Source organism: Marmota marmota, unplaced genomic scaffold (assembly GCF_001458135.2).
Source record: "Marmota marmota marmota unplaced genomic scaffold, marMar, whole genome shotgun sequence".
NCBI classification, from domain to species: domain Eukaryota; kingdom Metazoa; phylum Chordata; class Mammalia; order Rodentia; family Sciuridae; genus Marmota; species Marmota marmota.
In genome coordinates this window covers 44930134-44957861 of record NW_026000174.1, presented here as the reverse complement: position 1 = coordinate 44957861, position 27728 = coordinate 44930134, and the positions used below count along the sequence as shown (strand labels likewise).

General features: G+C 47.1%; 1 protein-coding gene across 4 annotated transcripts in view; it reads left to right on the top strand.

Moving 5' to 3' along the window:
• Positions 1-378: 378 nt before the first annotated feature.
• Abtb2 (ankyrin repeat and BTB domain containing 2) overlaps positions 379-27728 on the top strand; it is a 160758-nt gene continuing 133408 nt past the window's right edge. For 2 of the 4 annotated variants that reach the window (XM_048788569.1, XM_048788570.1), the window contains exon 1: positions 379-1703. In XM_048788569.1, the coding sequence (XP_048644526.1) occupies positions 821-1703 (883 nt within the window). In that variant the 5' untranslated portion in view covers positions 379-820. Of the gene's footprint in view, positions 1704-7007; positions 13667-27728 lie in introns of those variants that run through there. The other 2 variants (XM_015477760.2, XM_048788572.1) reach the window with 2 other exon arrangements.

The following is a 27728-nucleotide window of genomic DNA, read 5'->3' as shown; positions in this document are numbered from 1 at the left end:
CGCTGCAGAGGGAATGAAAAGGAGCTGCTAACTCCCAAAGCCTAAATGGCGGGAAAGGGATCGAGCACAGGGGCTTTTCCTTTACGTTTTTCTTTAAATCGTCAGCTCTGGAGTCTAACGTTCCGATTCTTCCTTTCCCGGTCTCTTCTCCCCACCTCGCAGCCAGCTCGCTTCTTCCCCTCCTCCACCGCCATCCTAGAGGCTTCTGGCGACCCTCGGCCTTCAGCCCCGCCTCCGCCGCCGCGGGGTTTCACCCGAGGCGGAGTGAAATCTGCATAGTGTCCGCCCATCTCCGATGTTATTTGTTGCTCCCTCTCGTTGCGGTTCCTGATTGGTGAACGCCCTGGGCTTATTTGCATGCGGGCCGCAGCCGGGTACCCAGCTGTGCTGGCGTCCGGCGCAGCGCAGAAGTTTGTCAAGCGCTTTCTCGCCGGCTGGTCCCGGGCTAACGCTGCGCCCTGAGCCACCTCCTCCTTTTGCCGACGTTGTCGCCGCCCGCTTCTTTAGGGATTTCGTCTCTGTGGAAGACAGACGTTCGGCTTGCGGAGAGTTGAAGTGGGCAAGGGAGAGTGCCGAGGAGGAGCCATTCCAAGTGACAGCTTCAGGTCCGGACGCCGGGCGCTTGGGGCTCCAGCTCTCCGCGAATCTCTCCCACCTTCCCGCTGCGGCCGGGCGGGCGATGCGGCTACCGAGCCCCGCGGCGCAGAGAGGAAGGAGGGCGCCTCGGAGAGCCTAGAGCTTATTTCTGCCCACTTGGGGAAGGGGGCATGGAGTTGTGAGCGCCCCTCGCTTGGCGAGGCCGCCCGCGGCAGGCTCCCCCATGGCCGGGACGTATAGCTCCACACTGAAGACGCTGGAGGACTTGACCTTGGACTCCGGGTATGGGGCCGGGGACTCGTGCCGCTCTCTCAGCCTTTCGTCCTCCAAGTCCAACTCTCAGGCGCTCAACTCTTCCGCGCAGCAGCACCGCGGGGCGGCCTGGTGGTGCTATTCCGGCTCTATGAACAGCCGCCACAACAGCTGGGACACGGTGAACACGGTGCTGCCCGAGGATCCAGAAGTGGCCGACCTCTTCTCGCGGTGCCCGCGGCTCCCAGAACTGGAGGAGTTCCCCTGGACCGAAGGAGACGTGGCCCGGGTGCTTCGCAAAGGCGCCGGAGGCCGGCGGCTGCCGGCGTTTTCCGCCGAGGCGGTGAGGCGCCTGGCCGGGCTGCTCCGCCGGGCTCTCATCCGAGTGGCCAGGGAGGCACAACGCCTGAGCGTTCTTCACGCCAAGTGCACCCGCTTCGAGGTTCAGAGCGCTGTGCGCCTGGTGCACAGCTGGGCGCTGGCCGAAAGCTGTGCGCTGGCCGCGGTCAAGGCACTGTCCCTATACAGCATGAGCGCCGGCGACGGGCTGCGCCGGGGCAAGTCGGCGCGCTGCGGCCTCACCTTCTCCGTGGGCCGCTTCTTCCGCTGGATGGTGGATACTCGCATCTCTGTGCGCATTCACGAGTACGCGGCCATCTCGCTTACCGCGTGCATGGAGAATCTGGTGGAGGAGATTCGGGCTAGGGTGCTGGCCAGCCAGAGCCCCGAAGGCGGTGGGGCAGGTGGCGGGGAGGTGTCCGCTGAAGCCTTGGAAATGGTCATCAACAACGACGCTGAGCTCTGGGGTGTCTTGCAGCCCTATGAGCATCTCATCTGCGGCAAGAACGCCAATGGTAAGTGTGCCAGCCTGGACCCACATTTGGGGTGGGCTACTCAGGGACTGAATTTCTTAAGACGTGTGCCAGGACTCCCGGGAAAAGCGTTTGGTCTGAGGGTGGAGGAGTTCATTAAAAATCTCTTGTCAGAGATTGTCATAGGTGTCTGACTTTTGGAGGATAAAATCATGGCCAATCGGCTCCTTCATGTTCTGTGTGGCATTGTGACTTTCTATGGTACGTTCGCTGTTTAGGTGAGATTGAGTCTCTGGACCAAGCCATTCCTGAACCTTTCTTGAAGTTAAGCTTGCTGGCCTGCCGCTGTTTGCCCTTCGTGGCTGATTTTCTAGTTGTTGCTTTTCCTGAACAACTGGACAGATAGACTGTTTTATCTCTGGTTTTCTTCAGGCCAATAGCAGCTGCCAAAAGGTCCAAACTCCAAGACCCAAGTCTTGCCTAGTGGAATGGGCAGTAGGAGCCAGGAGCTCCTACTGAACCTTAGTCTTGGCTGGGTTAAAGGATACCCAGAATCAGGGCCTCTCATGGGAGATGGAGGGGGAGTGGCTGATTCTTAACACTTTGCACCACAGGGTTATGGAATCTGGTGATTCCTGAAACCCCTTCCCAGAAAGGGAAGCACAAGCTGGCTCCCAGGGCTTTGCCCAAGCTGTCATTAACCAGGTGAGTGGGTGATTGAAACCCCATGCTGAATCAAAAGCACAACTTTCTGGGCTTTCCCCAAAAGAACAATGACCCACTCAATAAACCACATTATGATGAAGGGGTGGGGGCATGGGCAAATGCATGGTGTCAGATCCAGAAAAGGAACCACTGGGTAGTTGCATTTCTCTGAAGGATGACATGGCTTCAGTGCAAAGGATAGAAGCAAAGTACTTGACCTTCTCCCCGGTAAGGTTAGGGTGTGACAGGCATTCAACAGCAAATGCCTCTCAGACTCCAATTTCAGGAGTTGACACCATGAATTATTTAGAATGGTGCTCTGGTTAGACATCCTTGCGCTCTTATTGGAAGGGGATAAAGGGAGCCAAAATCAAATTTAATTTAACGTACTCATAATAGCTGAAATTTAAAATAACATTTAACGTGTCGGTCATTGTCCATAGCACTTTCTATATTAACTCCTTTTATATGCTAGTGTGAGCTTGTGAAATATATATTTAATCTTCATCCCCATTTCCTGGCAAACAACTCCTAAAATTCTTGGATCCCAAAGCAGTAGTGCCTTTTTGTATGCTAATGAGTTGGGTTGACCCAGTAGCTTCTGGGTGGGGACTGGTCACCAAAAAGACCAAAGCAGGACTTTAGAATATTGGAACTTTCAGCCTCATCTCCTAAACTGGTGGGAAAGGGAGAGAGGCCGAAGGTTAAGTTGATCACCAATGGCCCAGGATTTAATGAATATGCCTGTGTAATGAAGTCTAAATAAAAACTCAAAAGGACATGGTTGGAGAGTTTTGGGTAGTTGAACAAGTGGAGGTTGCCAGAGGGTGGGACTCTCTCTCCCATATTTTGCCTTATGCATGTCTTCATCTGTATCCTTTGTAATAACTTTATAATATACTTGCAAATGTGTTTCCCTGAGTTTTTGTGAGCCACTCAAGCAAATTAGTCAAACCTGAGGAAGGGGTTTTATGAACCCCAATTTATAGCCAGATGATCAGAAGCACAGTGAAACAATGCAGGGGGTACTGCACCCTCAACCCATGAGATTTGACACTCTCACATAGTGTCAGACTTGAGTTAACTTAGAGGATACCCAGCTGGTGTCTGTTATTGCAGAATTGCTGTTGAGGAGGAATTCCCACACTTTTTGAGAGAAGACTTCTGTGTTGATTGTGGTGTAAGAATGGAGCAAGGTGGGCACGGTGGCGCACGCCTGTAATCCCAGCAGCTTGGACGTCTGAGGCAGGAGGATTGCAAGTTCAAAGCCAGCCTCAGCAATTTAGCAAGGCCCTAAGCAACTCAGTGAGACTCTGTCTCTAAATAAAAATACAAAAAAGGGCTGGGGATGTGGCTCAGTGGTGGAGTGCCCCTGAGTTAATCTGAGGTACCAAAAAACAACAACAACAACAACAAAGGAACAAACATGGTTTGACTTTCCAGTAAGTAGGTATTTCACAGATAGGGAAACCAGGATACTCAGCAGTTGAGTAATCTGCCCAAGATCACAGATATTGACAAAACTGGAATTTGAACCCTGGCATGCTCCAGAGAGTTCAAGCTGCTAACCACTGGGGGAGAAGAAACAGCTTGGTTTTCATTAGTCCAGCTTCTAAGGAGAGAAATCAACACAATAGGCGATTTTGAAGACACTTGCTTACCCAGTGCAGCTCACCTTAACATTCCTCGCTTTGGTTTTCAGTGCTGGCACTGCCAAAGGAGATGCCTGCAACGGAAGAGACTTTGACCTTTAGTTTCCTCCTCTTAGGTCAGAGTTGAGGTCAATCCAGAAACTCAGTTGGTGATGTCACAGCTGGTAATTGTGCTTCTCCCTCCAAGTTCATGGCTTTACCACCAGCAACACCAGCTCCTGGAGAGGAAGTGGAGGGCAGGGGGATTTCCATCAAGCTGTCACAGTCCAGGGGAAGAGTTTTGTACTTTTGGCTGAAGGGGGGCCCAGACGGAACTCAAAGGCTCCTAGGCGAAAAGACCAGAGCCCGAACTCCATAAACTACTAGAATAAATGTGGAACAATGGGTGCAAAACAAGACTTTCATTCCTAGCTTGTGCTCAGCAAGTTGGAAAACTTTTTCCAAATGCAGAGTTGAAGCTAAAAAGAGCGGCTGCCTCTCCAGGGTAACCTAAAAATGCAAAGTGGTCAGGAATGGCTAGCAAACAGTGTCATAGTCTAAAATGCTTGCAACCAAGGAGCCATAGCTTATCAAGAATCAGTCCTCCTTGGGATTTTTCTCTACAGGATGGGTTTTTGGTTTTAACTCATCCTGACCTCCACTCCCAAACAGCCCTGAAGCCATGGTAGTTGAGGCAGCAGGACTCCCTGTGTGACAGACAGCAAAGCTCCTCAGATGTTGACAGCCAGAATAGCTCCGTCTGTTCCACTTGCTAGTCTCCAGGGAACTCCTTTACAGGCAAGGTGAGCTTTGGCTTCCATTTAGTGACATGAATACTCATTTCTTATACATGAAAACCAGGGGGTGGCCTCTCAAAACCATAACTAGGCTGATTGATTAAGTCCCTTTAGACAAAGTAAAATGAATATTTAGTTGAGGAGCAATGAATTGCTTATGCCTGAAAGCCGACTTCAGAGAGAAGCATAAACTGCTTAGGAAAGAAATGGAAAGATCTGAACCTTTGTTATATTAAAATGACTCCAAGACCAGCAAGGTTACAGTCTGCACAGCTGAAGACCAACTGGGGATTGGCTACATATGGGAGGGAGAGTGCTGGTTAGTATTCTTGTCCTGCTGGTCTCCTCTTTTAAATTATATATTTATTGTTGTTGTGCCTCCTAATTATATAGCATGGGCACATGCATTTGACTCAGCTATATAGAGCTCTTAAACTTTTAATGTCTTCCAACTAGGAATTTTAAGAGCCCTAATCCATCTATTCTTGTCCATTACTCAGAATGCTGGACAAATATGGTTTTGCTCAGCCCAAGATGGATGATAAAAGTACTGTAGTGTTTATAAAACATGATTCCAGCTTCATAGAGCTGCAGAAGTTATATATTGTTGCCCATTTGTTTTTGATGTCTCAGATCCCAGGGCAATGTCATTAAACGATGATATCTTCATGACTTCCTTATGGGAAGCAGAGAAACCACTTTAATAGAGTAGTATTTATAAACAGAGGGCTCCAAGAAAGTAGAAACTTCTCCTTACACTCCCTCTCTGCGTTCTTCTATTTCTCAAGAAACTCCCTGTATGTGAGTTTGGTACAGAGCATTAGCTCTGGGTTTCTTCCTGGCGATTTTTCTTACTAAATTTTAATGATTGTCTGATCTTTGAGAAAATCCTCTTCAGTTTCAATTAAATGAAGGGATATTGATAAGAATGATCTTGCTCCAGATCAGTCAGTACCCAGGGTGCACATAAGGGTTGCTCTATCATAGTGGTAAAGAGCACTGATTTTGAAATCACCATGAGGTTTGAAGTTACCTCTGCCATTTATATGAGTGACCTGGGGGAAACTTGTTGACTATCCAAGCCTCAGTGGTGTCATCTATAAAATGGGTGATAGTAACATCTAGCTCATAAGATTGATACGAAGATTGAGATCATACATTTTAAGACCTTAGCACATAGTAAATGCTCAATAAATAGTAACAATTCATTCAACAAGTATTTCCTCAGCACTGACCCTGTATTTTGTATTTGAATTCCTTTGACACCTTGGAAGAACCTTTTAACACCAGTGTTAAAAGTGCTGTGAAGGGCTGGGCATGTGGCTCAGTGGTGAAGCACTTGCACAGATGTACAAGGCCCTGGGTTCAATCCCCAGCACTATGAAAGAGAGAGAGAGAGAGAGAGAGAGAGAAAGAAAAAGAAAGAAAGAAAGAAAGAAAGAAAGAAAGAAAGAAAGAAAGAAAGAAAGAAAGAAAGAAAGAAAGAAAGAAAGAAATGTGCTGTGAATTACGTGGTGGGCAAGGGGAGTCTTCCTTTCATAAAGTTTATAATCCAGTAGAGAAAATAAGAAAAAGCAAATAAGAATTTACTCTTGGTTGTGGTTAGGGTTTTTTTGTTTGTTTGTTTGTTTGTTTGTTTGTTTTTAAAGGACAGAGTAATAGGATAATTTAAGACTGGGGCTAATTTAAGACGGACAAGGAAGACCTCTCTGAAGTTTCATTAGCAATAGCCAATAATATCAATACAACTATCTAAGGACCTTCTGGCCACAAATAATGACCAGGACTTCTCTGAATTATTCACTTATCAGCGAGGCAAGCCTCAACATCTCATTTTCAGCCAAGAAATAAAGGGGATGCCTCTAAAGCCAGGATGAAAACGCTTCTGGTTGTAGGATTCATTTATCAAGGAGACTGCAGGATGGATTTCCACTGAGATAATCAACGGAAGGAGCAGGGGTTAATTGAACTGTGAGCTGCTGTTTAATCAGTTTCCACCCTGGATAGTGTGAGAGGAGGGCAGCTCCCCTTCCTTCTGACCATTTTATTTTATTTTTTTTTTATTATTATTTTTTTAATATTTATTTTTTAGTTATCGGCGGACACAACATCTTTGTTTGTATGTGGTGCTGAGGATCGAACCTGGGCCGCACGTATGCCAGGCAAGCGCGCTACCGCTTGAGCCACATCCCCAGCCCCCTGACCATTTTATTGAAGACGAGGGAGTCGGTAAAACTGAATCAAGGCAAGCTTTGGACATGATAACTTTTTTTTTTTTTTTCCTTGCTTGAGAAATGCAACCCCAGGCTTAAGTAGGCAGAGGAACAAGCTGGAGTCAGTCGGCTTCCTCCAGAAGACTTCACCTGACTTCCCACCCACAGCTGGAGGAGCCCCTCCTCCTCGAAATTCCCACAGCACCAGGGAATCTTCTTGAATCATTTCCTGTTTCTTTCTGTCTGTCTCTCATCAAACTGTGACCTCACAGGCTTTGTCATCTCCCCTAGGTCTCCCACAGTGTCTAACCCATAATAGATGCTCTGTAAATGCTTGTCTGGCAGATGACAGTTTTAATTTTTAATTCCAGAATTTGTATTTGAATTCCTTTGACACCTTGGAAGAACCTTCCCCCTTTAACAAAGCAGAGAATCTCAAATGGTTCTTGGTGAGTAGAGGCAGCAATTTGGGGGGTCACCACATCTTAGGGACTTCATTCAGCCAGTTGATACCCTCATTGCTAGCAGGCTCCCCAAGGCTGTCTATGATGAGTAAAATGTCAGCTTGGGGGATTTTAGTTAAGAGGTTGCCTTTCGTGTGCTGAACCCAATGTGGAAGGGTTTCACAGCAAAGATCCAACAGGCTGCTTAGGTAAGTCAACAGGAGGACTGAGGGGAAAGTTTCATTAAGAAAAGCTATACTGAGCTCGACAGGCTGAGCCAGGAGGATTGCAAGTTCAAAGCCGGCCTTAGCAACTTAGTAAGACCCTGTCTCAAAATTTTAAAAGGCTGAGAATATGGCTCAGTGGTTAAGTGCCCCTAGGTTTAATCCTAAAAAAAAAAAAACAAAAAAACAACTATGCTAATCTTCCCCTTGCCAGCACAGTGGCCTGAGAGGACAATGTCTGTTGATGACTTGGTCCAAAGAGATTGCACCTGTGGCCCACCCATCTGCCTCCTGTCCAAGGAATGACCCAAGATAATCAATTCCTGCTTTGCATAAACAACACCTGAGGTTCAGAAAGAAGCAGAGACACTTTGCCACTAGTCCTCAGTTTTGTCCTCTCACCTCCCCATCAGGATATAGACTTTGCCAATAGGGTGGTGGGTAGATGATTTGACCCGTTTCTGTGATTCTTCAGCTGCTGTAATAGGCCTGACTTTTCTGCGGTACTGTGCACTTTTTCTCATCTGTGACCTTGCTGGATCCCCATAAAAATCCTGTGAGTGGGATGTGCTTTCACAGAGGGGTCTCCAGGGGCCTGGAATTCACGGCTCCTTAATGACAGAGCAAGGATTAAGCCCTCACTTGTTCAGTCTCCAAGCCTGGGCTTTTCCTGTAGAGAATCACAGAATAAAGGTAGCAAGAAACAGGTCAGCATTGACCCTCTTCAGATGGCAGTTAGGGTAAGACTCATAGCAGCAGCATTACTTCTTACAGATCCCATTTGTTAATGGCCTACCACTTCCAGGCACTTCCAATTTGTTAGACCAGCAGAGACTCTCCTGGCCCAGGGAGTGTGCCCTAGAGGTGCCATTGATTTGAAGGAGCCGTTATTATGGCTCTTAATGGGGCGGGGAGCTCTGCTACCCAGGGAGGGCTATACAAGGGGCAGCTTCTAGGTGATCAATAAGCTCAGCTGGATGGAAAAGCTGCAGAGTTGCTACATGACACTCCTCCATAGGTGAGGGGGGCTGGCTCAAGGAAGGTGGACAGGCCAAGGAGGGAGAGCTCAAGTGACCCTGCATTTAGGCCACTGATCTTGAGAGCTTAGCAATCTTCCCTAGGAGTTGGGAGAAGAGCCTTTTTGAAGGTGGAATTGATTTCCTTAGACTCCACTATGGTGTCCGGCTGCTAAGTCTTGGTGTTAGTTGCACAGGGACAGAAGGAGCCTGCATAACAGTGGTGTCCTGGCTTTGGAGACCAAGTTGGGTCCCAAATTGCTCTGTCCATTACTGACCTGTGCCCTCACTCCAAGTCTCCTTCCTTTGGCGAGAAATGAGGGGCTGGTTCTGGCTGCCCGGGACGGTTGCCCCTGATGCACTCAGTGCTCTGGGGTTAGTAGAGAAGCTTCTGAGTTGGTGAGAAGAGTGCGGCATGGTTGGGACTGCCTGGGTGTGATGCCTCCAAACTCCACTTGGGACCTGTGTGATGCTGGGCAGGTTGTTTAACTTGGATGCCTTCTTTCTCTAAAGCCATGTTCTCAACCTCAGCACTGCTGACATTCTGAATCTTTTTCTTTTTTTGGCCTGGAGCTGTCCTGTGCACTATAGGATGCCTCATAACACCCTCTTCTCACCACCAGTTGTGACAACCAAAAATGTCTCCAGAAATTTCCAGATATCCCTTGCGGATCAGGTGTCACCTCAACAGAGAAATACTGCTAAGACTGAATATAGTTCCCAATTCATAGGATGGTTGTGAGGATTTAATAAGCATCTCTCTGTGAGGAACCTTGCATTGTTTCTGGCATACAGAATATTAGTTGTCATTTTATTTTTCAAGCATGTTGAATGCACTAATTTTGTTTGCTTTTGCTAAAGTGGGAGCCTCTCATACAGGGGAAAACCATGGCCCAAATCTCAAGAGTGACAAATATTTGTCACAAGGCTCTTCTTGGTGACTAAGAGTTTGTGTGTGGAGCTAGGAACATGTGGTGGAATCTGGAAAAGACCCCCTGACACTTTGCTCAGTTATGGCTTGATTGTCCCCAGGACAAAGCTGTCTGGGTGCGGGGGTGGCGCGGATTGAGATCAGACTGCTACCCCTGAACTCAGGCCCACCCCTGCCAGAGTGACAGCAACAGTGTGGATTCAAAGCTCCAGGCCCCCAGGGAGCAGTTCTGTGGATATTGGACCGGGCTTGTTACAGCCGCCAAGTCAAGAGCCACAGGGATGGCAGGTGTTTTGTGTTTTGCTGGTGTGTCATGTAAACATACTTTGTGGTCAACTTGCTTGTTTTTAAAAAGACCTAAATGGTTTTTGCAGCTTTGGCTGTTTGGATCTGCATGTTGGACTGGGAGGAAATGATTAAGAAACACAACCCAAGTAAACCTGAGAGGTGCCACACCAGCCTCATTAACCTACCACTCACCAAACACCAGCTCTGTATAAGGCAGAGAGGAGATTGGCAGATAAGAGTCCTCATCGGGGGAGGAGTTTAGTGGGGGATGCGAGCACATCATGGATAGTTGTGAAGAAATTTGTAATCAGTGCTTCAAATGATGATGGGGCAATGCTGATAGCCTTCATTTACTGCATCTGGTACCTATTATGAGTGTGTTACTTGAGCCAATTCATTCAATCCCTCATCCTCTCTGAAAGGTAGATACGCTGTCCAGCACATAAATGGGGACCTTGAAGCTCTTGATGATTAGAGAGTGATCCCAATCCCAGTCACCCAAGTGGGTGGAAGAGATTCAAGGCGTCTTGTGGAAGGTACAGTGAGTGTATAAGACTGGATGTCAGGCAGAGCTGTGACTGAGAACTGGGGAGGTTGTGCAGAGCACAGAGGTCCCTAGACAGAGGGAACAGTGTGAGCAAAGACCTGGAAGCCAAGATGTGTGTGTTGGAGAATAGCAAGTAACCCTGTTTGGCTGGGAGCTTCAGATATATAACGAGGAGGAGGAGGAGCAGGGGAGATAACACAGGAAAAGGGAAAACTTTCCCACATCTTTTATCCAGATGTTAAGAAGCCTGCCAGAGTGCAGGACAAGAGTTTTCCAAAACTGATTTTATAAATCAGAAATCGAGTGTGTCTGTTTCCCAGCTCATCTTGACCACAGCCCCTGAGTCCCATTACTCCTCTTGCTGATTGAAAGCTGGACCTCAAAAATGAGCCCATTTGCTGTCCCAGCAGTAAGAGTAACAGAAGAGGACCTGACCCAAGCCAATGTAGGTCGAAGGGCATGAGGAACCTTCAGTCGGCCTTACTTATCCTGTTGAATTTGGCTTCTGAGTTGGTTGTTTCTTCCATGGCCCTGAGCAGAGCATTTCAGGCCAGAGCCATCCCAGTACAGATCAAAGTTGGGACTGGCAAACTCATTAAATGAGACCATTGAATTTGATCTTGCCAAAGCAGGCTTCTCCACTGTGGAAGCAGGGAGCAGCATAAAACAAGATGAGATAAAAGCATCCCAGAACATTTTTTTTTTTTTTTTTGGTTTTAAGTCTAACTTGATATGTTTAATTTCCAGTTTGGGCCTTATCCAATGACAGCTCAATTCTCAGATGTCTAGTGCTTTTCTGGTGCTTGCTTCAGGTGCTTCTAGAGCATCGAGAAAGATTTCAATCATGTGACATGCTTGATATTGCAGACCACCCTACAGCTCATTTTCATCTGGATTGAACACCCTAGGGTCCAGCCAAATTCTGCTGACAGCAAAATGTGAAAGATCATCAGGGGCTTAGCTAATAACTTGGGTGTTTGTCCTTTTCCTGACCCCAGTGTTATGAAGGAATTTTCTTGTCACTTCAGAAGATAAACTCCATGAACATTATTGCAAAAGTACGTACAGGGTCATTTATAGTTAGTGATTTGAGGTCCACTATTTTGAAAGTGAGCTAGGAAGTGTCCCATGAGGAGAGAAAATTAAATAGGAAAAGAGCTTGGAAATACTGAAGCTATAAGGTTAGGTTTGGGGAGAGATTGAATTTGGCCCTCAAAGTGTAAAACAGGCCTTCTAGTCAGAAAAACCATCCCTACAATTGAGGACACGCTCTCACTGAAAACTTTTTTTTTTTTTCTCATGGTGCTGGGGATCCACCCAGGGCCTCTCACATGCTCGGCGAGTGCTCTACCACTGAGCTATGCTTGCAACCCCTTTGATTGAAAACTTTAAAACTTTTTTTCCCCTTCTTCTTTAGAGTAGGAAAATGAGTACTTGCTGTGAGGAGAGCTATTAGTAAACCCAGCAAAGGCTCACATTCCAAGCAAGTATGTGTGCAGAAGTGTCTAGGACAATTCAGTGCAGACAACTGTGGATTTGGATCCAGAAAATTCTGGGCTGAAGTTTGCCCCCTCTGTGACCAGAGTGAATCATTGTATTTTCTTGGAGCTCTCCGTCTGTGGTGTGAAGAGGTTGGCCTAGATTCTCCAGGGGCCTTTCGGTCTCTGATAATGTTTCTGGACCCCACAAGGACACTGTGAAATCATTTCTCTAAGGTCAAGCCCTGTAATTAGTATCCTCAGGAAAGAAACAGCCCAGGATGGAACTGGATGTGCTCTCTGAAGGCCCAGCTGAGTCGCAGGACTGAGGGCCATAGTTTTTCTATTAGCATGAACTGTGATTACTGTACTTAGAGTTTTGCTTTCCCCTGCCCTGAAGATGAGTTCTGTGTGCTTTTGGCTGACCTAAAGCACTTGACAGCTGTGTCCAGGCCCTGGCAGGCCAGCACTGTGGCGAGATCCAGCTCCGAGGTGACTTCATACAGCCAGTGTTTGAAGCCTGTCTACCCAGACTTGGGTATTTATAGCTGGGGAGCAGCTAGAAAGAGAAAAAAATTAAATATGCTACACCCTTCTTTATCCTATGTGGGACAGAGACAGGCATTGTAAGGAATTTAGAAGGCGGTCCTGTATAATCCAGCAAGATATTTTTAAATGCTGTTTGTTGCAGTTGGCAGGGCCGGTTTTTCAAAGAGGAGGGAAAATTAGAGTAACTGAGGGTGACAGGCTGCCAGGAATTCTGAAGGCCGAGACGTGGTGCTTGATGCTCTGAGGTGTACGGGACTCTAACTTCCTTCCTAGACCCCAGGCTTGAGCAGGACTTGGGAAGGTGGGATGGAAGCAAGGTAAACGGGGTGGATTGTGTGGCCCCCTTCCCCACCAGCCCAACCATCTTCCAGATCCTAAGCTGAAAGTCAGCTGAGGGCTAGTGCCTGGTGTCCAGGAACGAGTTGCTTCTTGAAAACTGGGGACCCGATGGTTTTTTCTTCAACTCATTTCTGTAGCTGGCTAAATCAGCTTGTACTTGGAGACTCAACTTGGAAGCAAGTTGCTTGCAGCTGTTCTTCTGGCCTTAATCCTCCCAGGACACGTCACACAGGCCAGAACTGTGCTGGGACCTAGCTGAATAGCAGGTGACGGGGCCTCAGGGGTAGAGCTGCGTGAAAAGACATCAGGATGACCCCTCGCCTGTCCAGTGGATGCTCAGAAAGTGTCCTAGGCAGTGTTTTCTACTTGGTTCCCCGCTCACACACACTGGGGTTTGAATGCATGGGGTGCTCTACCACTGAGCCACATCTGGAGCCCTTTTTATTTATTTACTTATTTATTTTTGTTTTGAGACAGGATCTCACTAAGTTTCCCAAGCTGGCCTCCAACTTGTGATCCTCCTGCCTCAGCTTCCTGGGTTGCTGGGATTACAGGCATGCACCACTGTGCCCAGCTCACTTTGGTCTTTAAGGAGAAGACAGTGTTTAGGGTGGTGGGCCTCTGGATTAGGAGCAGGGGAGAGACTCAGAGTGTGGTTTGTTCATTAACAAATTTCGACTGAGGATTTACTGTGTACCGGGACTGTTCCAAATATTGGCAATAAAACAAATAAATAAAAGATCAGAAGAAGAGAGAGTGCTGGCCCTGCGGATAATGAGGAAGAGCAGGCCACATGGAGGCCAGCATGGCAGGAGAAGATAACTCCAAGTGGAGGGAATAGCAGGTGTGGCTGGAGCGGGGGGCAGCATGCAGAGGGGAAATGGTGATGTGGTTAGGTAGGGCCTCGAAGGTCGTGGTATAAATCTAAGCTGGGAACCATTGAGGGACTTCAGCAGAGTGACACAATTTGGTTTGCACTTTAACCAGGCCATTCTCTCCACTCTGTGGAAATGGACTATAGCATCAAGCTTGGAATCAAGGTGACCAGTTAGGAGGTTTTTTAAAATAACCCAGGTGAGAGAAGATGGGGGCGGGGACCAGGGCGGCCGTGGAGGATCGGGGGTGTGTTCTGAAGTTGGCACCAGTGGCATTTGCCAGCAGCTCGGATGTGTGAGGAATGAGAGGAGAATCAGCGTGACAAGTTTCCCATCTGAGTAACTGAAAGAAGGGGAGAGCTGTTGACCGAAATAGAGACAGTGGCCGTCGGTTGAAGTATGAGAAAGCGGGGCTGAGCCAGAGTCCCCGTGCCATTTGGGTTGCTTGTTTCAAACTCAGTGCACAGATACCAGATAGGAGGTTGGCTGGGAGGCAAGGCCACCTCGAGCTTCGTTAAGCATATGGTGGGTTGAAACTTTGCCTCCTGTCCCCTTCCAGTGGGTGGGCACAGTCCATCAGGGCTGGGCCGAGACTCAGGCAGCGAGATTCCATTGTCGGTGTTGCCATCCCTTCAGCTGATGGCCTGAAGAGCCCCTGAGCTCTGCTTGCTGGCGTCCGTGCAGGCAGCCAGCAGCCTTCAGTGACCATCATCAGCTCTGTCGTTTCCTGTCATTAGCATGGGGTCTGCTTAATTAGGTCCACTTGTTCTGTGAATCACTGTGACTTTGCGTGAATGTCCTTTAATTTTGGAAGAGCAAGACCATTTCCAGGCAGGTTCGGCTCCTTGGAGATCAGCAGGCCCCGGGCCTGGCGTAGGTCTCAGAATGGCGTGGGAGTAGCCAAGGGCCCTTGAGGTGGCTTGGTCCTTGCCCCTCAGGAGGGGTGGGGCACTGAGTGGCCAGGGGAGAAAGCTGAGGAGTGCCCACTGTCTCACTGCCGACCAGCTCCCTGGTGTCTCTGAGCTTCGGCTTTCCTCCTGCATTCCATGGGGTGGCTGTAGTTTCTGTCTCACAGCGTTGTCCCTTTGGGTGGCTGTCATTCCACATTAGAATCATCTAGACAGCTTGAAAATAAAAGCGTGTGCCTGTCTGAAGGTCCCACCTCCAGAAATTCTAACTGAATGGTCTGGAGAAGGGCCCGGACCGTGTGGGTAGAGCTCTCGGGAGCGTCTGGTACACAGGGCGCTCAGACATTAGCTATTATTAGTGGTGAAAGCATCATTGTCCTGGAGTGCTCATTTTGTCGCCCCACCCAGGATGGTGGCTTTCCTTCACTTCACAGCTATGCTGCTCTGGCTCACACCTCATCTGTAGCGATCTCCATGGAACCCCAAGAGAAAACTGAATTGCCTGGGAAGGGCAGAGTTAGGCTTGCATGGCAAGGCACCCCATAATCATGATTCTTACCCCACTGGTAAATGCAGTGGGTATTATTAATCCCATCTTTAATGGGAGGAAACAGAAGCCCAGAGAGGTTAAGGAACTTGCCCAAGGTCACACTGGTCATACTGGATAAGACTAACAAACCTAGGCAACCTTCCTCCAGATTCTCTACTGCTCAACCACATGGTCTCTCCCCAGCCAGAGAACCAAGAGGTTCAACTCTCAGTCCCAAGATGAATGGAGCCTTTACAAAGGTACCAGGCCCTGGGCTGTGGGCCTCCCGCGTGTTATGTAATTCTTATCATCTGTATTCTTCCTATTGCTATTTTATAGCTGAAGAAACTGAGGTCAAGGAAGTCCATGTGATGTAGCTAGTTCAAGAGAGCCGTTGTGCTCCGGAGTTCGCAGTCGCCCTGCTGTCCCCTCCTGTCCTCAGGAGTGATCTGGGTGGAGACTAAGCATATGCAATGATTTCCTGAGCAAGAAATGAATGGGTTGGTCCCAGGAGTAAAGGTGGCTGAAGCAAGGCCAAGCATCACTTGCTGCTTCTCAACAAATGTGCCCATTTAGGTGCCTTAAAATAGCAACGCCACTCGGTGGGGTGCCAATGGGACACACAGCCCACAGTGTAGGTATTTGTTGCTCTGCTTGTTTAAAAATGTATCCCGTGAAGCACATTGCTTCTCTCTGTTGTTGTGAATGAAATACGCTCTGAGAAATTGTGTGTATTGGTTGCTTAAAATAGTTCAAGAGGAAGAATGTTTGGAAGCTTCTCTCTCCTTCAGTCTGTTTCCTCTGGATTTATGACACCTCAGAGAGTGCTGGGCCTCTTCTTGTTTACCCTTCTGGCTTTTCCTTTTTACCATATTTGAGCCCTTGTGTCATCATAAGCCAAAGGCATTTGTCACCAGAAAAAGTGGCAGCATTCCCTAGGTAATTTAGTTGGGGCCCTTTAATATATTCTTTTTTTTTTTTTTCCTTTTAAAAGGAAAAAATAAAAATAAAACCTGAGAGCCCTTTTGCTTGGGAACTGGCCATCTCTCACTCTTTCTCTCCCAACTGCAAAGGTTCCAAGTCATAGCAATGGCATCTGCTCCAGAGTGAGAACTTTTTCTTTCTTACTTTGTACTGAGAGCTGCCCTGGGACGCTGTGGGTGTCCTTGCAGCTTCATCCTCTGGTGCCCAGGAAATCTAACATGCAGTGAGAAAATCTGCAGAGTTGCTCTCTTCAAGAACGTGGCCCCTCGCTATGTGCGACTAATGAAGTTTAAATTTAGTAAAATTCAGGAAGGATGAAAGCCATCTCCTTCATCACGCAAGTCACATTTCTAGTGTGCCCATTGGCTACCATATTGGGTTGTGCAGATGTGGAACATCTCCATTATCACAGACAGTTCTCTGGGCCAACGTGACCAATAGATTGGGTCACCAGTCAGTCGCTTGGGACCAGCTATCTGAGCTCTTACAGGTCTGAAATTTTTAACCATTCCTCCGCTTCTTAGAAGCTGTTTTCAGTAGCAGGAAGACTTGTGGAAGTAGAGATCAAGGCCATTGACTCTTGCGGCTCTAACCTTTGGAGCCCTGATGTGAGGACATGTGTTATGATTTCCAAGCTGTGTGTCCTGGTCTAGAGTAACTCATTTCGCTTCTCTGAAATAGTTGCCTTATTAGTGAAATGATGATTTTTAAAATACCTTATCGGGACTGTTTGAAGATTAAAAGACAGAATAGCCGGATGTGTATAGAACAGCACAATGTCTGATACATAGTAAGGATTCATGTGTTACAATGTTTCACACGCATTTTTCCATTTGAGCCACAAAGTGTCTTTCAGAGGTAGATGCCCTTGGCATTGCTGCTAGGCTCTTCTGGTCTTTCCTTGGGGCCTTGTTGAATGACTTTTCCGTCTCAAAGCAGAGGTTATTTGTTTGTCTGAACCAGCAGCTCTTCCGAGCTCCCTTTCACTCAGAACTGCCTGTTCTGCCCCCACTGGAGGTCAGCACTTTCCAGAGGCATTTTGCCTGAAGCCAGCCTGTTGGTGTCCACTTGGAGACTGGCCACCAGGAGTTACTGCCAGAATCTGGAATCTGGGGCTTTTAGAACATGAAGTTTACCCAGAAGGTTCAGGTTCTAAGTGCTTCTTGTTGTCTGAGGTCCTTTTGCATCCTTTGCTATGAGGGCTGAGCCTAATGGCCCTTGGTGCGATCTTGACACAGATGGCTTTGGGTAGAGTGTCCTTGAGAAGAGTGAGGATGAAGAGAGGCCTCTCTTGAGCTGTAGAGGGGACTGAGAGGATAGTCAACCATACCTGGAGCCTGGGTTCAAACCTTAACTCTGCCACTCACTCACTTAGGTCGTACAGCTGATTACTTAGCTTTCCTATGCCTCAGTTTCCTCCTCTGTAAGATGGGGAGAATTCTGGGACCTACCTAGCAGAGTGGTTGTGGGGATTAACCATCCTCATCATCATGGTTTCCTAGTAACGGCATGTGGCCTGTGTTCTCTGTCATGCGTTATTTGCATTTTCTACTTGACCATGTAATATCTGTTTAATCAAAAAAAAATTGATCCAAAGGTGGTTAGCACTTAAAGTGAATGTGTAAATTAATTTGCATATCATGAACTCTACGTGGTCCTTTTTTTTCCCCCTTTCTCTTCCTCCTTTGCAGATGGTGAAGATAAAAGCATGACAGTACATTTGTCATTTCAGTACCTTGCATGGTGACCACAGCCTGCTGTTTGCATGGTGACCACAGCCTGCTTCCCTCCTGCTGATTTGGGCTGGGTAACAAGCACACCCCAGCACACAGTGTGCTCAGAGCTGGATTATTTCTATAGGATTTGTTTGTGGTGTGAAGTGCCCATGTGTGTATGCAATTGCCGCTCATTTTCCCACACCCAGAATGTGCTAAATCTGCCATTTGTAATGAACTCCAAATAACTTGGAACCATTTGTAGGGAATTCAGTAATTTTGATCACAGTTGTTACAAGAGTTGGGTTTAAATTGGGGAAACCCAAGTGCCACTGAGAAATGACGCTATCCCCTCTCTACTTCTGTGCATGGTTCTACTGAGGGAGGCCCTACTCACAGAGAAGCTTCCAGAAGAAGAAGGGAAGGATGTGAGGCCAGGATATTACATCACATTTGTGGAACAGTGGGGCCCTCCCAGGCTGACCACTCGCTGTCCTCTGTGGGGCTTCCCTGGAACTGACAGATCTCTCGTGGTAAATGGGTAACTCAGACTCTTCTTGCCAAATAGTTGCTTTGTTTGCTATCTGTGCTGCAGCCTAGTCCTCTATCAGCACAGGCCCAAACCTCTAAAGGGTCCAGCATGTGTGGACCTGCAGCAGGACTCTGCACAGCTCTTCCTCCTTCCTGAAACCCAGGAGGCCCTAAGGTCTGCCATTTCCAGGTCTGACTGCTTACAGAAACATCTAGAGGCACTCAAGAAATTTACATTCTGGAACTTCCCCTAGCTACATTAAGCTAAATCCACTCGAGGGAGGCAGAGGAGCTGGACAATGTTGTTTCACTGCTCCTGAGATGGTTCAGATCCCTGGGAGTCAGAGTTTTTTCTGGGCTCCTCTAAGATTGTACATCAGGCAGAGATCCCCCTTGAGGGGGCACAGCTTGGGAAAGGCCAGGCCAAGAGAGGCTGGGAAGACACGGCACTGAAGGCTGGCCTTTTGAGGGTCTCCTCAGGAGCAGGATGGACACCCACTCAGAGCGACTTGCCTGGGGCAGATGGAGAGCAGGGCTGCCTTGGAAAACGTAATGGAAGCCAATGATCTGGTGTAGTCTTCTCAGACCTGAGATATTTGTTGAGTGCCTTCTATGAGATAAGCAAGGTTCTAGTGATTTTCCTGAGTTAATCTCATGGAGTCCTCATTACAACCATCAGCTTGAGGTTCTATATCCCATTTTACAGATGAAGAAACTGAGGACTAAAGAACATTGAAATGACTTGTCCAAGGTCACTCACGAGCAGGTACAACCAGCAGTTGAGGAAAGTGCTCTCAGGCTTCAAAGCCCAGACCTTCTGTGCTGATCATTATACTCAAATCATTAGGCTATTGGAAACGAGTGAAGTAAGACTCTTGTGTTGTAAGTAGGATGCTGTGTGCCCCCTCAAGGCACTGCCCACTGACCCTTCCGGCCCTGGCTTTCAGAGACTTTTCACGGCCCTCAGACCCAGGCTGAGATCAGCAGCCAGTGAGCTCTGCTGTTCCTTGGGGCTGGGTTCTGATGGTCTGCTGTTTCTCCTCACCCTTCCCCTTCCCTACCAACTCTGCAGGCAACTCTTCCCCTGCCTCTTTGGAGGCCTGGTGCCTGACCCTCCTTAGTAAATAAGTCAGTTCCTGGGGGTGCTGCTGTCACTACCGACAGACAACAGCACAGACTTCATCTGAGCTGGCACTCATCTTCTCTGGGCACTCTGGCTGCTTGGATGGCTGTCACAAGGGCTGGGGCAGCAGGGCTTTGGGTTGAGGGTGTGCATGTGCAGCTGGGCTGCCCAGGTTCAGGTCCTGGTTCCACTTCCTCCCTGACCAGTGACTTCACATTTCTGTGCCTCAGTCTCCTTGTCTATAGGATGGAGGTAATGCTGCCTACCTTGTTCTGATAGTTGCAGGAATTCAATGAGTGGTATGTTCTAAAATGCTTGAAATAGTCCTGGCGCATGAGTGTCCAGGAGTTGGCCATCATGGTGGTTACTAGAGGAGGAGGGGCGTGCCTTTGGTGACCTTTCCCTTGGAACAGGAAGGGAACCCACCCATGTGCTAGTGCAGCTGACTGTTACAGGGCAAGATGGGGGCTTTGGAAACAAATCTGAGTTTAACCCCCACTTACCGCTGCTTTTTAAATGTGACCTAGGCAGGTGTCTTAGCCTGATTGTTTTGTTTTTTAGTCTGTCAAAAGTAGTACTTGCTTCATGGGGCTGAAACGCAGAAGCAAAGCTTCTTACAAGGTACCTGGGCTCAGCTGGCAGCAAATGGCTGGGAGGAAAAATAGGAATTGAATGAACTGTAGCAATACTGTAGTGAAAAACTCGGCTCAAAAGATTATGTGTACAGGGCTGGGGCTGGGGCTCAGTGGTAGAGGGCTTGCCTAGCACGTGTGAGGCACTGGGTTCCATCCTCAGCACCACATAAAAAAATAAACAAACAAATAAAGGTACTGTGTCCACCTACAACTAAAAAACTAATTTAAAAAATAGATTATATATACAGTTTTTATGAAGTTAAAGACAAAAAAAATATCAAAGGAGTGTATTATACAGATAGTAAGTACAGTATAAAAGGAAAAGTCAGGGTATGGGGAAAATAGGGGATGGTTATGGCTCCTGGGCAGAGTGAAGGGGAGGGAGGACTCCAGGAGGAGGAGCATGAGTTAGGTGTAGATGGTTGTTGAGGCTCTAGCTTTGTTTTCAGAGGTGAGCTTACATTAATGGAACTAATTAAAAGTGGTCATGAGCCAAAGATTATGCTAAATCAAATTCACTCACCTAAGGCTAAAAGTCCGTGGTTTCTCAATAGGTGGTAGCTATTTATTATCAGTATGCCATGAGCCACCTGGGCCATGCTGTAAGCCACCATTAATGCCCTTTGAGATTGCCTGTCATTTGTGCAGAATACTCTGAGAACTGAAGTTTTTTCCTCCTCCGGCCACGGTGGCTTCCACATGGGGAACCCAGAACAGTGGGGGTATTTAAGTTGCCTTGTTTCTCAGGTTTGGTGCAGGTCTTAGGCATAAACTCCCGTGTGAGTCTAAACTGGCTGAACAAAGACAGGGCTGTTTTTGTCCTTGCTGTACCAGATGGAAGGCTTTCATTAGAGTCACTTTAGGAGCATTCACATTAGCCAGGAGATTTTCTTTCCAAGGGAAGGAAACGTTTGGGTTGGACGGGACGGTGTTTGCCTTGGGATGCTCTTAGACCTCTCTGCTTTCATTGCCACCGCCAAGCCCCATGACCTTTGCCTACGGCTTTTCTTTACCCGTAGTTCCCTTTCTCTTAATGGATGGGAAAGCACAGAGGACATTTGAGATGCCCCCATAACATGCTCCTGGGTCTGTGGCATCGGGCATAAATGACCTTCATGCTGTGCTCCTTTCCTCTGAATTTGGCAAAGCAGGGCTGGGGATACAGCTCAGAGGTAGAGTGCTAGCCTACCATGCACGAGGCCCTGGGTTCAATCCTCGGTACTACAAAAATAAATAAATGAGTGAACTTGACAAAGCAGAGGAGACAAGAACATAGACTTTGGAGTTAGGGTGACCTTGGGCTCTTCACTGTGTGGTTTGAGGAAGAGACATTCTTAGCTTTTTCTGTATTTTAAATTGAAGTGCATGTGGTGCAGAATCTTGAGCACACAGCTTGGTGAATTTTCTCCCAGGCACACACTCGTGCAAACTACCCAGGTCACAATGAAGATCTAAAACCCTTCCACCTCAGGAGTTGCCCTCCTGGTCCTTCCCTAGTACCACTTCCCACACGTCCAAGTAACCATCATTCTAACTTTTGTTGCCACCAATTAGTTTTGCCTATTCTTGAACTTCTGAGGGTAGGTACATTATTAAGCCTTTCCAAGCCTCAGTTTCTTTGTGTGTAGAAGTGCAAAGGTAGGGTCGTGCTGTGGTCCAGCTGGGAGAGTCTAATGCGTGGCACATGTAAATCTCTAAAGGCAGATTCGTCCAGCAGGTAATACTTGATAAGGCAAAGCTGCATGTCCTCTGTGGTGGCCATTGTTGGCTTCAGGGACTGTGCCTGTCTCTCACCTAGAGAAGCAGTGCTTCCCTTGTGCCAATTGTAATTCACAGTGACTCCTCTCCCTCCGTGCCCTTCCATGACATGTGATTCTCTGAACCTGCTTTCTATCCAGGGGTTCCTACTGAAACCAGTTCTTATTTAATTCAGCAGAGGAAATGGGCAGGAAAAACTGAGTTCTGCTGCTTTTGCCTCTGTTTCAAAGAGGGTCTGTTTGCTCTATTAGCAAAATAAACAGACGCATTGCTGGATAGCAGACTGGGCTGCCCTTGCTGCCCTGGGCTGGGGGAGGGGAGGGTCCCTGGATGCTGGGTTTGCTGCAGGGCCAGGGGTTGGTTGTTGTGTGGTTTTGTCATAGTAGGAGGGGCTACTTCTAGCTCCTCCAAAACAACTTACAAACAAAAATATCCCTAAAGCTATGATCACCTGAAATGCTACAATGATCATTTATTTCCTTAGGTCAAAGTGGAGGAGAGCACCTGAGTTAGTGGGGTGCACTTGGGGAAGGTAAGACTTTACGATGTATGATTCCATTTGGCTTCAATCCAGTGATTTTTATGACATCTTTTCCTGAGGGTAGCAGGCCTTCGTGAAGGAGAAAGTAGGACTGTGCAGTTGGTAGGAGGCTCAGAGAGGTTATGAGGGTAAATTCCCTGAATTTGTGATGTGATCTGGGGCTGTGGTCTGCCCACAGGCCATTCCACACACATTCACCGAACACTTAGTTTATGTCAAGTGCTATGTCAGAATGAAGGTGAGAGGCTACAGTCCCTGCCTATTGGGAGCTTTGAGCAGGAGAGCAGGAATTGAACAGGAGGTTACAGTGTGTTCCGTAATGTGCTGTGCTTGGAAGATGAGGTCCTTAAGCCACATTGGGGGTATAGGGTTGTCACAGTCCTGCAGGCAGTGTCGTTTGGGTTGAGAGCTGAAAGATAAATAGAAGTGAGGTCCCAGACATCTGAAACACGTGATTCACGTCAGTGCATCCTTGGGACTCTCACCGGGAAACACATTGTTAAGGATCCCTTTTGCCCATCCCTAATGAGGTTTTGCTTTTCCTGAACTACTGGACACTTTTGCTAGTTGGCATGCCATTTATTTTTTTCTGACAACCTTGCAGCTCTGTTACCCCAGGCAATGTAATTTAGAAAACAAGGGTCTTCTGATTCTGCAATAAATCTTTGTTTCCCTCTTAAGTAAGTGAGAGAGGCTGGATGGGAGGATCTGTTTAGAAACTGAAGACTTTATTAGTAAGAGTTGGTGAGTCTGAACATAACCCTGCTAACGGAGCTGGAAGGGAGACACACGTCTGTTGTGGAAGAGATACCCACTTGGCATCCTGCGTGTGGCCAGCCAATGCATGGGAGACAGCATGCCAAATTTCTCCAGTTACCATGGGACCCAGACTTAGACAGGAAATCATGGTAGGATGGGAAGGAATCCAAAATATACACGGCTGGTATACAGGCTGCAGTTGGGAAAGAGAGTAAGAGAACAGTCTATCTATTTTCCCGAACGAGGACTGCAACGTCAGATGGGGTTGTTTTTCCAAGACTCCTTACATTTTTATGGACCCGATTTTCAAGCTTTAATTTTTTCCACATTAAGCAATCCTTAGGTGATTTGAAAGTGACCCTTTTATATGTTTGTGGGGAGTACTTCTTAGGGTTGTTGTGTTTGCATTTTTAAAAGTCTCCAAACTAAGAGAACCAAAGCCCCTTCAGCTGGGGAGACTTTTTCAGCCATCTGGAAGGAATATCGGTTTGGGTTCCACTACTGCTGTTCCTTTGCTGGGAGCGACCCATTTGAAATCCAGCACCCCTCGTTTGATGGGGGGGTACCAGTGGAGACAGGCGGGCACTGCTATAAGGCAGCATTCTCGGCTTTCTTGGAAATCTCTGCCACCAAGTCCAGCAACTCAAATTTCTCATTCATGAAGAAGCACATTTGCATTCTGCCCATGAAATTGGTGTTAAAAGAAATTGAAAAATCAGGAAGGGGACTTTTCTTGTGCTTTTGCAGATGTAGCTCTGGAAAAGTTCAGCAGGGGCCTAACTGTGCATAGCTCGGGAACAGTTCCAGGTCTCCAGAGGGACATTTAACAGGTTGCTATTGATAGCATTTTCCATGAACCTCCCAGACATATTTCTTGGAGAGTGTGCTTAATTCTTGATGAAATGAGAGTTATATAGCATGGGGTTTGCACCCTTGTGCCCCATTGACAAATACTGACTGTCCCTCTACTTGGCCGAGAACAATTTATCAATTGACTTCATTGAATTTATTGCCTTTACTTCACGCAATGACATTATAACTACAGCCAGTTTAGGAGAGAGGTGATGACAATAATCCCTGATATAGGTGGAGTGCTTTAGGATTTTTACAAAGTACTTTCACATTCTTTCTTTTTCTGATATTACAGTTGTTATGGCCACCATTTATTATGTCTTTACTGTATATCAGGTGCATTGCTAAGCATTTTCCAAACTTGGGCAGTGGTTGTGGCTCAGTGGTAAAGCACTTACCTAGCATGTACAAGCCACTGGGATCAATCCTCAGCACCACATAAAAATAAATAAGTAAAATAAAGGTATTGTGTCCATCTATAACTAAAAAAATTAAAATTAAAAAAAAACATTTTGTAAACTTTACCTTATTTGATCTTTAAAATCAGCCCTATACAATAATATTCTAATTTATTCCCATTTACAGAGAAGGAAGTTGTAGCTCAGAAAAATTAAGCCTCTTACCCAAAATCATAGAGTTAGTTGAGGGTCAAGTAGGGATTTGAACCAAGCTTTACCTGTATCAGGGATCATATTCCTAAGTACCTTGCAGTACTGCCTCCTATTCTCTCTGTTAGGACAAAGGCTTCATTCTCTTCAAGAAGAAGATGAAGCACAGAAGGGTTTATTTGAGGTTCTGTGGCTCAGGAATGACCCAGCAGGGACCAGAAGTTGGATCTCTCAAGGAACCAGTGTTTTGTCATTACCCAGGACCTGGTGACCTGGGCAGTGGTCCCTGGCATTTCTAAGGTGGCAACCAGTTCTGCAGAAATGGTCAGTCCTACGCTGATCCTTCAAGGCAGGTGGAGTTCTGAGAATTCCGTGCAACATTTGTATATTCTAAGTAATTTGGCTGAAGGTGAGAAGCCATAGCTAGCCACTTACAAATGTATTTCTGGGATGAGCATGGTGGCTCGCGCCTATAATCCTGGCTACTCGGGAGGCTCAACAAGAGGATCACAAGTTCAAGGCCAGCCTCAGCATCTTAGCAAGACCCTGTCTTAATTTTTTTTTTTTTTAAGAGCTGGGAATGTAGCTCAGTGATAAAGCACCCCTGGGTTCAATCCTCTGTACCACAAAAATAATTAATTAAAATGCACTGTTTCAAGTTTATGAAACAGGATTCTTTTGCAGGTTGCAGACACAGTCCAGATAAATTTAAGCAAAGGAAAGTTATTACTTTTATTTAAAAGTCCTGAAGTATGGTTGGCTTCAGGTGCGCTTGGATTCAGGGGTTCAGTGGTGTGTTTGAAACCCTTGTTTCTCTTGCTTGCTTTCTCTTCTGAGTTTTGTTTCTTGGTTGCCTCCATTTGGGCAGACTTCCCCCATGACTGTAAACTGACTGCAGCAAACAGCTTTGAAGCCCTTTACAGAGAGGGGGAAAACTCAAACCAAAATCCTGCATTTTTGTTTCATTGACCTTGATTGGCCTGATTTAGGTCACGTGTCCATAAGCAAACCAATCACTGTAGTCAAGGGTCACATGCTCCACCCCATGCTAGAACAGAAGATTAGGAACCCTCCTGGTCTGAGAACCACAGGTGGGCTGTGGATAGAAGAGGGAAGGATGGGTGCTGAAGAGGCATGATGCTGGGAGATCTGGAGGAGAAATAGAATGGAAGACCTAATCTTGAAGAAAAACACACCTGCCTCATTAGGCTAAGAAAGGGTGACTTCTTCATTGGAAGAGTTTCAACAGACCATTAATGATAGTATCTTTTTGATGCTGCTATTAGAGCAAGTATTATTTGTTATGCTCACTAATTTCAGTATACATTTATTCTAATGGAATTTTTTCTCTCTAGAAGAAAAGCACTTCTTTAGAGTGCCTCTTAAATATTCAGATTATAGGTTTGACGGAGAGAGCCACTTAGGTTCTGAATAGCTCAAAGACTGGATTTATTTCTGACTTAATGGTATCTTAAATTATGCCCGGTGGATTAAAATGCCACTTCTCTTTTTTTCCAGTCTACCTCCAATTCAATGCCACCTTGACATGTTTGAAGTTTTAGTGAGACTGTCCACTCAAGCTGCATGTGGTCAGATATTATTGAAATGTTCATTGCACAGATCCTTTTTTTAAAATCAGCAGTAGATGCACGTGGAAGCTGTGACAATATTAGGGACCGTATGTTTTCAGGATCCTGGATGGCTAAGCAGCTAATTTGCTTTCCATTTCATAAACTAAACCAGACAAGGAGGGGTGTCATTAAATGTGCCTTTTGAAGTACCTACAGCTAAGTAGATCCAGATAGTGTGGATGTTGAGCCAACAGGACTCCGTGAATGCCTGTCCTATGGCCAGCATCACAGTAGTTATCACAGAGGGCACAAAAGGAATGCTTTCTGCTCTGGAGGAAGGAATGATCCAGTTGCAATAACAACCCAAACTATCTATTCTGCAGTTACTATGTGCTGGCACATGCTAAGGACTTTCCATACATTGTCGTATTTAATCCTCACAATACCAGGCAGAGGGCACAAACTAGCAAACTCATTTTCCCAAGGAAGTTACAGAAGATTGAGAAGATTAAGCAACCTGCCCCAAGTCACCAAGCAAGTGAGCATCTCAGCCAGCCTGTCTCCAGCTGCAAAGCCCTTGTCCCTCACCTCAGTACCGTGGACGGAGACTGTCGTTGCAGGATTTCTCACTGTCAAAACAAGTTTTCCCCTGATAACAGATTTCATCACTCCTGAAACTGGAGGCCTGGGAGGAAAGAAGATTGCCTGACTGCTGAGGCCAAAGCCTTTCCAGAAGGACACTAGGTGGGCCCCCTGCCAGCCTCTCTGACCCACGTGATCTCTCCATCTGTCTGACTTGTGGCACTCGCTGCCAGTCCAGTCTGTCTGCAACCCGGACAGTGGGACCAGGCCAACTACAAACCAGATCTTTGTTTGGGAATTGGGTAGACTTTGTTGTCCTGAGCTGCTGCCATGACCACCCTGTAATCCTCAGCATTTCCACACACTGGGCTAGATGACACCTTGGAGCATGTGGGCTGGGAGGTGTTAAACAGACAAGAGGAGTCAGGTCTGGGAGGCCAGACGGCAGATAGTGCATGCTAACGTGCACACGCGGCTGCTGGAGGCTTCTTTAAACCAGATCCTGCCAGCATCCAAGGAGCAGAACACAGGATGCAGGACTTCTCCTGGGCAGGATCATTTGGCTTTTAGAGTTTTGTTTTTATTCCTCCCTACAGAGTTTCTCTTGAAAAAAAAAAATATGTGGGTGAGGAGGAAGAGCGAAAGTGAGGGAATTTTCTCTCAAACTCTTATCAGCGTGGACATAGAGTCCCAAGTACGGCATGGTGCTGTCAAGTTGAGAATTTATTCCCAAAGAGTGAGTGTGTGACCTTGGGGATGGCTTTTTCAACAAGTTCCCTGACCCCTGTCACTTGGAGGCTTATTTTCCTTCAAAAATGAATAGCAATTGGAAAGGAATCCAGGGAGTGAGGGTAACTGAATGTGCCAGAGGCCTGGGGGGTGAGTGCCACACACACTCTCTCTCCTGCTCCTGGGGCCCCAGGCTGCTGGGGGTG